The 13,370-nt window shown below is 42.9% G+C and overlaps 1 protein-coding gene across 1 annotated transcript; it reads left to right on the top strand.

Moving 5' to 3' along the window:
• The first annotated feature begins 8,502 nt into the window (after positions 1–8,502).
• On the top strand, positions 8,503–9,417 carry LOC129678144 (olfactory receptor 13G1-like). The gene has a single exon (XM_055608840.1). The coding sequence runs from the start codon at positions 8,503–8,505 to the stop codon at positions 9,415–9,417; it is 915 nt and encodes a 304-aa protein (XP_055464815.1).
• Positions 9,418–13,370: the final 3,953 nt, after the last annotated feature.

Here is a 13,370-nt window from a genome sequence, read left to right as displayed (position 1 = left end):
CAATCTAGATATTCGTGCAATCTCCATTGAAATTCCAAAACAATTTTTCACAGAAATAAAACATACAATTCTGATCTTAGTCTATCAGTTCTCATCAAAAGTGGCTGCATTGTCCTCTACTGTGGCCTGATAAGGCTGCTCCCCCCTCAGGGGGAAGTGATCAACGAGCAGGCCAATCAGATTATGTCAGAGGCAGTCCCTCTTCCCATTACTATGTAACCCACTTGGACACTGAACTGCCATGGGCTACACCTGTGCAGGGGTTCCAGGTCATCTCCACGAATAGTCCTTGGTTGGAGTATGAGTCTCTGGGAAGTTCCCTGTGTTCAAATTATCTTGTTCTGTTGCTCTCCTTGTGGAGTTCCCGTCCCCTCCAGCTCTTACTATTTCCCACTTCTTACATAGAATTCCATTCACTCTGCCCATCAGTTGGCCATCAGGCTCAGCATCTGCTTTGACAGTCTATACTGCAGAAGCTTTCAGAGGCCCTCTGTGGCAGGTTTCAAGGTTGTTTCCTGTTTTCCTCTGGCTTTCAGAGGCCCTCTGTAGCAGGTTCCGAGGTTGTTTCTTATTTTCTTTTTCTTCTGATGTCCATCCTCTTTGCCTTTCAGGATGGGGATAGACTAAGATCAGAAAGAAGAGGAGAACCTCCCCTATCAGTGGACTTGGGGAGTGGCATGCATGCAGAAAGGGGAGGGAGGGTGGGATCGGGAGGGGAGGAGGGAGGAGCTTATGGGGGGATACAAAATGAATAAAGTGTAATTAATAAAAAATAAAAAAAGAAAAAAAAATTAAAAACAAAAAAACCCCAAAAAACAATTAAAAACAAAAAAAGAAAAAAAACATACAATTTTTCAGTTTCATATGAAAACAGAAAAAAAAAACTAGGTCAGCTGAAACAATCCTGAATAATAATAATAATAATAATAATAATAATAATAATAATAATAATAACTACAATAATAATAAAACTGGTGCATGATCCTTTGAAGGAGTCTGGTAATTGGAATTCTGCCTCCTGGCCTTGGCAGATGCATGAATTCTCAAGGCTACATGAAGCTTTGCCAGGTGATGCAGATGAGTTTCTATTGTGAGAAAATTTCCCTGTAACCCTTTGCTATATAAGTGCTGATTATACATTTAGTAATTTGAGGCTTTGATCAGAAACCTGTCTTGGCCTCCATTCTTCGAGTCTCTGCCCCTCCCCATTCCCACTCTCTCTTTCAGGTAGACCCTGTTCAACTAGCCCACAAGATGGATCAATCCCTGGTCTCAAATTCAACTAAAGAGCTATAGTATTAAAAAACAAATCATGGTATTGACACCTTGATCAATGGAATCAAATTGAAGACCCAGACATAAGTCTACCTAACTATGGATACCTGATTTTTGATAAAGAAGCTGAAAATTCATTCCAGAAAAAAAAATGGTGCTGGTCAGACTGGATGTCTGCATGTAGAAGAATGAAAATAGACCTGGATTTATCAACTTGCATGAAGCTCAGCTCTACATAGAATACAGACATTAACATCAGCCCAGTACACTGACTGATAGAATAGACGGTGAGGAATAGTCTCAAGCTCATTGGCACAGACAAAGACTTTCTGAACAGGAAACCAATAGCAGAGCCTGTACAACAACTAAGAAATGAGTCCACATGAAACTGAAAAGCTTCTGCCTGACAAAGGAGCCATCATTCAGACAGAGTGGCAGGCTGCAGAATGGAAAAAGATCTTTATCAATTATACATTCAATAAAGGCCTAATATTTAAAGTATATAAATAACAACAACAACAACAAAATAAGACCCTGGACATCAAGAATACAAAAACCCAATTTAAAAATGGGGTACAGAACTAAACAGAGTTCTCAAACTATGAATCATAAATGACTGAGAAACATTTAAAGAAATGTTCAACATCCTTGGTCACCAGCGGAATTGAAATCAAAATTACTTGAGTATTTCCTGTTACACCAGTAAGAATGGCCAAAAGGAATAAAAGAAATGACAATTCATGCTGCAGAACATGTGAGTTAAAAGGAACACTGCAACCATTGCTGGTGGGACTGAAGACTTGTACAGCCACTATGAAAACCAATGTGATGGTTCCTGAAGAATCTGGGACTAGATCTACTTCAAGATCCAACTATACCACTCTTAGGCATATACCCAAGAAACCCTAAATTCTACTAAGAGACACTTTCTTACCCATATTAATTCCTGCTCTATTTATAATGCCAGAAATTGGAAACAGCCTAGCTGGCTGTCAACAGATAATATGATACATGGACATAATGGAATATTACTCAACTTTTAAAGATGAAATTATGATAGTCACAAATAAATGGAGGAAGCTATAAAAACAATCATCCTGAGTAAGATAATCCAGATCACAAAAGACAAATATGGTTTACATTTGCTTGTATGGAGTGTTGGGTGTTAAGTGTTTGATAAGGAGGCTGCAGTCTATATAAACAGAGGTTAGGTATAGAGTGAGGTATTAGGGAGAGGAAAGTATCTCCCAAGGAAAAGGAAATAGAATATAGCTATGAATGGGTGAGCATAGGGGAAGACTGGAATGGGAGAATCAAACAGAGGGAAGAAGAGAAGTGGGGTAAGAGAGAAAATATGGGGAGGGACAGTCAGTTTTAAGAGACATTTGAGGGTCATCTTGAAACCTACAACAGTCTTAAAATACACACATACATATAAGATAAAAATCTAAATGGAATCACGAAAAAACGGGAGATAAAGTTCCAACTAGTCCTCTCTTGGCGCCTAGTGAAAACTCGTGTGCTAGGAATGGAATATATCCAATTGAGTTTTGGACCAAAAGAATCCCATGAAATCTCCCAAACAACCAGGCTATTGCCAAAGCTATTAGTTACCCTCCACAAACTGATGGTAAGACCCTGTTGCTGAAGAAGTCATTGAAGATGGAAAAATCAAGCTGGGGCCTGTGTAGAGCCTTCACCACTCCTGACTAGAGTTCATGGTACTGGAAGGTACTCCACATTCTACCAGAGGAGAAACGTAAACACCAACTCAGCTACAAACCCTTCAATCTACAGCGGTGACCTGTGTACCTGCTAGGTTGGTGAAATAGTGGCACAAACATTGTAGGAGTAACCAGCTAACGGATGATTGGATTTAAGACCCATTCTGTAAGTGGAGACCCAGGCCTGACACCACTCAGGTGGTCAGGAATCCGTGACTAGCTCGATCACGGATATAAGAAAAATACAAACATTACTCTTCTGCTAGTAAGATGATTCCTAATGACATTCTCCTATACTCATAGATCAGTATCTTGCTCAGTCATCATCAGAGAAGCTTATCCATGCAGGTGATGGAAACTAAAACAGAGACCCATTAACCGAAAGAGAATGAGAGACCTTTGAACACTCAGTCCTACGTATGATGTCTCCATGAGCTCCCTTCCCTCTGGTTCAGAGGACTATGCAGCTTATGAGGCAGAAAGATTGAAAGCGCAGGTGGGTATGGAAGACACCAAGCGAAAAAGGCCTTTCAGACACAAGAGGGCTGACAGACATTTAAACTCACAGACCATGGCAGCATGCACGCACGAGTCTAAACCAGAGGTGTTCCCAACAGTGAGATGAGAAGTTGAAACAAACCACCATCCTAACCCAGAAGCACTCTCCAGTTAACAGCTGTTCATAAAAGAAAGATTGGTTTTCTCCAACATTGTCTCACTTGGTAAACCAACCACACTTCAGGCCAATGTCCAGCAGCTGATGGCCAACAGAAAACAAGCCCGATGGTGTTTTTGCAGGGTTTGTGTGTCATAATACCTTCTCTTGACATTTTTTTAACCTTAAAGATCTTTGCTTATGTTTCATGGTTTCCAGTTTTGTGTGTTTGTGGATTTTCTCTGTGTGTGAATATATGTTATGCTTTTTTCCCTAATGTTTCGTTCTATCCTTTCTTTGTTTTATTGCCTCTTTGTTTTCTAATGAGAGAGAGAAAAAAAGAAAGAGTGTGGATTTGGGTTAGTTTGGGAAATGGGGAAGGTCTGGGAAAGGTTGGGAGCTTAGGAACCATGATCAGAACATACTATGTGAAAATTATATTTTGAAATAAAAAGAAAAAATTAAAACATTTTTAATTTATAAGTCCAAAAAGAAGTCTTGGAAATGGTAAATACTTAAAAAAGTAATTGTTACTGTAAAACTTTGGAAGGGGGTCTACATGGAGCCATCATTTATTATCAGGAAATTTGGGATCTTTTCTTGGGTTCCTAGTCTTATTACTACAGTAACTTAAGAACTCATTCACACGGAAGAGCAAAGGCAACTTTTTAGAACTTAAAAGAAAAGCCTTGAGTTCAGGCCAGCTGTAAGTCTTGCAGCTTCCCAGAATAAAAGAATGGAGAAGGGAAGGCGGGAAGGGGGCATTCTGTTTGAGGGGGAAAGTGTGGAGGTCAGTCACATGGCTCAGGGAATTTTTTAGGGGAGAAGCAAGAGGGCTTAAAATATTAGGGAATTAAAAAAAATCAGGGAAAGCAAGCTGTAAGTCTAATAACTGCCTTGGAGGAAAAAAAGAATGAAGAAAAGAAGGTGAAAAAAAATCCATGTATGAAAATAAGCCTGAAGGAAGGTCTGTCACATGGTAGCAGATAGACACAAGCTGGGGACCAGAGCTGGGAGAGAAAGGACACCTAAAATTGTCAGGGAGTTTAAAGGCATACTTATGCTCTGTCCAGCACCTGAATGAAAAAGACAGAAGTAAAGAAAAAGGAATAGTTCTGTCGCTTCAAATGAGGACTCAGAAAGGCTGGCAGACACAGCCAAACCCCATGGTAGCTCCTATGCACTATGCTAGCAGGGGGAGAGATTCCTAAGAAGGAAAAGTGTATCACCTTAATGTGGACCCACCTTTCTAAGGGTTGCATCCTCACACTCTACACCCACACCCCAGCCTGGGCCTTAATCCCGTGCCCAACCAGCTTAACACTCAAGGGAGGCAACAAGGGCCTGGCTCTGCCTAGAGGTAGATTTCATTTTTACTATAGCAGGCTTTGTTTGGACTGTGGACTTGAAACCAACCCCAGCCACTCTGTTGGTGGTGATGGTGCATACTGGGCACAGAGGTCCCAGGAGAAGAGGACAGGCTTGTTTCTGCCTCACATTGATTATTTCTTTCTCACATTGATTAGGTCCAATTCTAAAAACTCCATCTGATCACTTTCTTATTAATACAGCCATGTCTTGAGAAGCCAATGCCCAAATGATATACTCTAAGTAGAATGGACAGCGATTGTTCAACAAAAGGAGAAGGCTATGGATTTAATATGAAAAATCTCCCAGAGGCTTATGCGCTGGGGTCTGTTACCAGCTGATGGCCTTTGTGAAGTAGTTAGACACTGAGAATGTGTCCCTGTCTCTACATGTCATTATGTCATATTGGGAGTTGAAGTCCTAGTCTTGTCTACAGACATAGGAGGAAGCTGAGTTTTTGGAGCAAGGGGCTAGAGCTTTTGAAGCTATTGATGGAGCCTCTTCCACACTGTGCTGGCCATGCCTCACGTTATTTCGTAGAGTAGGCAGGGCCCTAGTGAGGCAAACCTAGCTCTGTTCCCTGAGGTTGGTTTGAGACCTATTCAGAGCTGTGACCAACAAATTGTAATTGATGATGCATTTGATTGGACCATAGGCCAGAATCGTGTGCATAGGGCACAGGATTCAATGTGTACATGTCAGTAATTTATGGAACGTGCAGTAGGTGTGGGGGGGGGCTGGAAGAATGAAAGTCTAATACACCAGCCCTTATTCCTTTAAGCAGTTCAGTGAGATGTGATTGTGCCTGTGAATTCAAGAATACAATTAAGGTATGAATCTGATTACCGAGGCAAGGTGAGTTTATGTCAAGGTCCAGCCCCAACCTGGAGAGGTACCCTGGCCAGAGCCCAGGTGTCTGACAAAGCCTGTAGTTTGCCATGGTCATGAAAGAACTAGCTAGCCACGTTGCAACATAAAATGATTTGGGTCCCCGAAGAGCCACAGCAGTCATGTGACCTCTCTGGGGATAGGGTGGCCTCCTGGACCCAGACAAGCATTAGTCCAGCACCATTTGCTGAGGGCCGGTGACTTCAGGTCTGGGATGAGATGTTATTGTGCCTAGGTGAAGTTTGTTTTTGTTCACAGGGTGAGGAAATTGGACATGAGAGCAGAATTCTGACAGCCACACCAGCCTGAGGACATTTTCCACTTAGAGGAGATAAAACTGTGTGGTGACGAGGGACAGTCTGTGCCAGAGGACAGCAGACAGGGCTGTGGAAAGTGTTCTGGCCTTGGCCTCTCAAGTGCTTCTGTCTGGATTGAGGGACTCTGAGATTGGAAGAAACTATGGTTTGGGAAGTTAATTGGCTCAAGGCCCAAACATCAGCCCCTGATCTTCCTGAGTGTTCCCTTTACCCTCTGTGGCCACTGGTGATGTTGGTGGACAGCAATCCCTGGTTAGCAGGGCAGAGAACCAGCCCTTGGGTCACCAGTCATACCAAGTATGTGTGTGTTTCCCAAGAAGAGGCTTGGTCACCTCCCCAGCCATTCCTGCTCAAGAAGCCAGGGTGGTTCTACCTAATTGGTCCCTCAGGGCCTGGTTTCTCCCTGTGAGCACTTGTCTCTTCTATAATACAGGATGCAGGGCCCCTGGTCCTCACATTGGCATCCTAATGTCCTCTCTGTGCTTTGAGACGTCACTATTTGCTCATTAGAAGTTTGCAATTTAATCTGATTCTGTTTTCTGATGAATGCTGATGATTTAGCTTCTCCCTCATTCTGTGTGTGCATGTCTGTCTGTCTGTAGGTATGTATGTATCTTTATATGGGTGCTGAGAAACAAGTTTCTGGAGAGAACACCTTGGAAGATTCTTGCCATAGGCTTACCATGTGAGTTTTGTATTGATTGTACACATGCATGTGTTTAATGACAAAGTTTTGGTAACAGGGGTGTGTTATTGCATTTTACTGTGTGACCCAGGTTTATGAGATCACATAAGCTGTTGTTTTTTGAGAACACTCTGTAAGCATCTAAAAAAAAACAACTTTAACAAATCATGGCACAATCTTTCAGAGTCTGCCCTTATCTCCTTCATCTCTATCTCTGTCTCTGCCTCTGTCTTTCTCTGTCTCTGTTTTTTTCTCTCTTTTCTGTCTCTGTTTCTCTCTGTGTCTTCCTCTGTCTCTCTCTCTCAGTCTTTTTGTGTTTCTCTTTCTTTCTTTTCTATTTTTTCTTGCTGTCTTGGTGCCTCTGTCTTTCCCAATCTCTCTGTCTTTCTTTGCTTTTATATCTTTCTGTTTCTGACCCCCACCCCTGCCATGTGTGTGTCTACTTCTGTCTCTCCTCATCTGTGCCTCACTGTCTTTCTATCCCTGTACTTCTGTCTCTGTCTTCGTATTTTTCTCTGTTTTTCTATCCAAATTTACCTTTCTTTCTTTCCTTGTACTCCATTCTCAGGTATCACATTGAAATGTACAGCATCTCCTGTGCTAGGAAACACACTCCACAGAGAATGTGATCTGCTATTTTCTGGCTACCTCTACAGAGTCACAGCCCTGTAGTATTCATTCACCTCTCAGACATTGTCTGAGGCAGATAGGAGAGTTGAGGTCTAAGCCCAAATCAGTAAATTATTTGTTATGATGCTGGCTATATACAGGTGCATGAAAATAACAATAATATTTAATAGACAAATAGAATGGAATGATTTTCAAGCTTGGAGCTCCAGCAGTACTAAATTTAAGCAACAGTTTATATGAGAGGTCTCACAGTCTGCTCTTACCTCACCACTTGGAAATAGGCACTTGTGCATCCATGCATGCCCTGCTTAAGACCTTCTGAACTCAGATGCAGAGTTTTAACCCTGAGGCAAGTGTGTGGTGGTGTTGGTATAGGAATGAGGCAGGGCTCAGTCCTGCTTGAGTGCCCTACTTTTAAGCCTTTGATGTCTACACATGAATGACTGCTGCTTGCATAAGTGCGTGCCCCAGTCACCTGTGAAGACCATGGTTGATGATGTTTTATATGGCCAGGTGAGGGACATTTTGCCATCTCCCTCATGTCTTCCCTGTTCCCATCCACTGTCTAAGCCCTTGAATAGAAGGTAAACAAAACTATTCCTGTTACCAGGACACAGAGACTTTTTCCCCATTAAGTATTCCTATCCCAGCTCCATGTTTCCTAAAGTCTTGGCAAAGAACCTCCCAGTGGGCAAAGGTCCTAGTGCCCCAAGGTTTATGAGCAGCTGCATCAGTCTCCTAGAAGTCCTGCACCTAGAATGACACCTTCAGCAGTGTGGCACAGAGTTCTATTCTTACCCCATGTAGCCCTGACATTCAGGTTCTAGGTTGGCCTCACCACATCTGGGTTGGGTCTATAGCACAAACTGAAACTAGAGCATGTCTTTCCTCTTCAGACACTTTCACAGCTGCCAAGGAAAACCCACCAGCCCTGGATCCTGAGGCCTCCCAAGCTCTGTGATGAATGGAACACTGGTCACTGAGTTCCTCATTCTGGGATTTTCAGAAATGCCCCACCTTCGGGTACCACTTCTCCTCATCTTCTTCTGCCTCTACATGGCTGCTGTCTCAGGAAACCTGCTCATTATGGTGACAGTCAGTGCCAGCCCAGCCTTACATACCCCCATGTACTTCTTCCTGGTCAACTTGGCCATGGTGGACATCCTCTGCACCTCCACCATCCTACCCAAGCTACTGGATAATATGTTTGGGGGAAGGACCATCTCTTATGGGGGCTGCATGGCCCAGCTTTACTTCTTCACATGGTCAATGGGGGCAGAGCTTCTGCTCTTCTCAGCCATGGCCTATGACCGCTTTGTGGCCATCTGCTGCCCACTGCACTACAGTGCCTGGATGGGCCCCAGGGTGTGTGCATTCCTGGCTGGCCTTGTCTGGTCCATCAGCCTTACTAACACCAGCGTGAACACAAGCCTTGTGCTACACCTACCATTCTGCAGCTCCAATGTGATAGAACACTTCTTCTGTGAGATTCCCCCACTGTTGAAGCTTGCCTGTGCTCCAACACAGCTGAACGAGGCCATGGCCTTTGCTGCAGATGTGTTCCTGGCTGTAGGAAACTTCTCTGTGATCATCCTCTCTTATGGCTTCATTGTGGCCAGCATCCTGAGGATCCGCTCAGCTGAGGGCAAGCGACGTGCCTTTTCTACCTGCTCCGCACACCTCACCGTGGTTACCATGTACTACTCCACTGTCATCTACACCTACATCCGCCCTGCATCCAGCTACTCACTGAACAAGGACAAGGTGGTGTCCATCATCTACACCTCTGTGGCACCCACGTTGAACCCCCTCATCTACACTCTGAGGAACAAGGATGTCAAAGTTGCACTCAGGAGACTTCTGTCCTGCTGCTGAGCCTGTGCCAGCACCAGTGCCTTCACCGTTAATGCCTTGGAGGATCACAGGTTTGATAGACTGCTCCTTTTTTGAGGACACACCATGTTGAACCATATGGAACAACTGTTTGGTGGCTGCATTTCCCGGGAAGTCCTGGGACCTCCATGTGATGCTCTGTAGGTTTGTGAGTTATCCTTGTGGCTGTTAACTTTAGTAATTGAGTGAATCCCCAAAAGACAGGGAATGTGGGTGTGGCCTATTTCTAGCCCTCTCTAGCCCTCTCTGAAAGAAGCAATCACATGAGTCAAGAGTTCTGGGTAGATACAGCTTAGAGCCCCTGTTTTCTTTTTATCTCCAAAGGTTACTCAGCATTGGTTGTGGCTGGCATGTAGGTAGGGGATGTGGGGATGTAAAATAGCCTGGAGGTTTTCAGACAATTGTTCTGTCTTGTAAGTAAAAAATCTTAACAACAACAACAAAAATAACAAAGATTTCCTGCCAGTTTTTAGTACTTCTGAAAGAGATTTTATGGTCAGGCTCTTGCCATGCTGTGGATATGCTGTGTCAGTGTGTGACAAGATATGGCCTGCCTTTGCCTTCCAACTTGTCCAGTGTGAACCACCGATGCTTGTCAGCAGCTTCCATGTCACCCAGGAGGGTGTCAGCAGCATTTTGTCAGCATGAGGTTTCTTAGAACCAGGGCCTTTTAACTTCCATTGTGAAGTAATGAGGCAGGGCTGCTGTATACTTGGGAGCCTGTTGTTTCAGAGGAAGTGTTCAGAAAGAGAACTATGAGAGGAAACATAGCTGTGGTCCTTTAGGAGATGTTGACTTCTTGGACAAAATCCAGAGACATTTAATGCCCCATCCAAATCCTCACTCTGGCCGGGGAGTCTCAGAGTCATAAGCTAAACTCTGGCGTCGTATTGACCTCTCTCTCTCCTCCTGGTTGACTCACGTTCCTTTCAATGTTGCTTTCTATTTCCCCATTCAATACCAATTTTATTAGTTAGCTAATTTTTGTATTTTTTGAAAATTTATTTAAAATTTTACATATGTGTATAGTATTTATATCAATCCTCCTCATCCCTTCAATCCTTTCTCTGCTCGTCCACGTCCTTTCAGGTTCATGACCTTTTTTCTTTACTATTTTCATTGTTACATAGATGTGAATAAATATGTAAATACAAGCTGCTTAGCATTAATGTTTCTGATATTTATACGCATTTAGAGCCAACCACTTGGTATTGGATAATTGATTAGGGGCCTACTCTGTGGGGAAAACTGATTCTCCCTCTCACGGGTCACTAATTGCCCATAGCTCCTCAGATTTCCACCATCCATGTTAGCATGTCAGCCGGTGTTGCTATTGTTCAGGTTTTGTTTAAGGAACCATATTCTTGAAGTTTTGTAGTTACAGCTTCCCTGATACATATAGAAGACACAATAGTGCAGCAGACATCTTGGTCCTCTGGGCCATTATTTTACCACTTCCTTTTCCCTGATGTTCCTTGAGACTTATCTGTGAAGTTGAGTTATAGAGGTATCCATTAGGACTGAGCACCTCACAGTCAAGCTGTGCTCTGTAGCTGTGGCCTTTTATATTGATATTGACTGCTACAAAACTCAGTTTCTTTGATGTGGGACAAGAGCTACATCTATTTGTGATATAAGGCTTGGTATGAAGACAACAGTTAGAGATTATATGGGTTTGAGAAAGTAGCAGTAGTCGGTTCTCCTCTGTGACCTGTCTAGCCTGTCTAAGGTAGCTGGCTAGGTTTTCAGTACCAGGCATGAATTCTGTCCTACCGAGTAGGCCTCACATCCAATTAGAGAGCTGCTGTTTATGGCTGAGATATAAGTGCTACTGCTGAACCTTTAGGGATATCTTGTCACGCTGCTCATCGTTGCGGTTCACAGGTATCACAGTGGGAAAGATACTGATTGCTTCTCTTCTGCAGCCTGCATAGCACCTTCTAGTACTATGAAAATTGGTCCCCAGTGGGGAGGCTTCTGGCTCAGACACAGCTGGATCCCTCCAAATCCTGTGTCAGAAATGCATGATGTTTCCCGCAATACAGACTTACTCTCAGATTCTGGGAGGTGTCCCCGGGCAACAGGAGTAGTCTATATTGTTTCTAGAGATGCTTGGACTCCCCTTGCTAACAACTCAAAAGGAGGATTCTTGTGTCTGGTGCTGTGGGTTTTATTAGATAGTTATTTGCTTTTGGGACGACATTATCAATCCCAACTGGTCTAACTTCATTTAAGCTACGTATTAAATGTACAGTTTCAAATATCTTCAATGCTCTTTATCCATACTCCCTAAGTCTACCTCCCCTGTCCACTTAAAGACCACCTCCTAATTTTGTTTCTTCTCTCCATGCAGATTATAGGCTTTTGTTAGCAAGACAGTGTCTTGTTCTTATTCCTACTCTAAGAATTGAGCTGGCACCAGCATGTGGGCTGCCACAACAACAAAAAAGGATGTAGTGATTGTTTTCACCAATTAGATCTTTACACTTAGATTTGGAAAAGCCAGCCAAATGAGTAAAGGAACCATTCATTCTTTTTCTTTAGTTGGAATCCAGTACCATGTTCCTGCAGAAAATGTAAATCTACCAAGTGGAAGAATTTGCAATTAGATTTGGAGTCTCTAAACTTTGTGCAACACACTTATGGGCATTTTGTCAGTGGATATTTGATGAGACTAGTCTGGCAGCACTCAAAAGTTTAGACTTCTAAGGGTGTTTGCTGTGCCTGCCTTGCTACTCTGATCTCCATGGGAAAGAAGCCACATGAAATGCTTTCAGAGGTAGTTCTGAATACAGAAGTCTGTCTGAGTGTGAGTTCCTACAACATCAGGAGTAGATGGGGCACTCTGTGCTAAGGTGAGTGTTCAGGCCAAGTGTGAGCACCCGGATCAGGAGGCATGCACTCCTAACACTTTCTTTCTTTCTTTCTTTCTTTCTTTCTTTCTTTCTTTCTTTCTTTCTTTCTTTCTTTCTTTCTTTCTTTCTTTCTTTCTCTCTCTCTCTCTCCTTCCTTCCTTCCTTCCTTCCTTCCTTCCTTCCTTCCTTCCTTCCTTCCTTCCTTCCTATTAATTTTTTAATTGATATACTGACTCCTGATATAGTCCCCTCCCTCATCTCCTTCTGATTCCTCCTTCCTCCATATTCCCCCATATCATTGAGTGGACCTTAAATAAGGTTAAATAAATAAATAGCCATGATATTATTGAGCAAATATTCAATTGCTTATTTCTGTGCCCTGCCCCATATCTGGTTGCAATCCTTGTTCTGAGAAACTCCTGTCTCAACGTTGTGTAAACACTGTGTAAACACTGTTTCCCAATTGTTCCCTGATATGTCAATAAAGCATCTTAACAGCCAATCACTGAGCAGTGGAGAGAATAGGGGTGGACTTCCTTCCAGCCAGGGGAGGAGAGAGGGTGGGTGGAGGGAAGGAGGGAAAGAGAGAGAGAGAATGAATATGGGATTCAACCATGGGCAGAGGTCCAGGAGACATGAGGAGAGCAACTATAGCAGAGGAGGCCAGATTAGTATAGAGGATTAAAAATAGATTCTTACTGCTAAGTTTTACATGGTGTAAAGCATGATAAACAATTATCATTGTCCATTCTCAATTATTTGGATGCTAGCTTGGTTAAAAAGAAACTTTAACACACACATTTTTTAAATGCCCCTAACACGTAAATCTAATCAGAAAGTGTTTGGTTACTCCACAACTTTTGTGTACTGTTGTAATAGCCCATCACTTGCACAGATCACTATTGCAGACTGAAATGCTTGTAGCTGAATTGGTGTTTATATTTCTCCTCAGGTAGCATGTGGAGTGCCTTCCAGCACCATAAACTCTAATCAGAGGGGTGAATCCTCTTGTTAGACATCAGCTTGATTTCTCCATATGCAATGTCTTCTGTAGGTATTGTCTTTAGCAATAGTTCCTTA

This window comes from Psammomys obesus, unplaced genomic scaffold (assembly GCF_907164565.1).
Source record: "Psammomys obesus unplaced genomic scaffold, mPsaObe1.curated_primary_1811, whole genome shotgun sequence".
In the NCBI taxonomy this organism is placed as follows: Eukaryota; Metazoa; Chordata; class Mammalia; order Rodentia; family Muridae; genus Psammomys; species Psammomys obesus.
The sequence above is the reverse complement of the archived record's forward strand: the minus strand, read 5'-3'. Positions and strand labels throughout refer to the sequence as shown.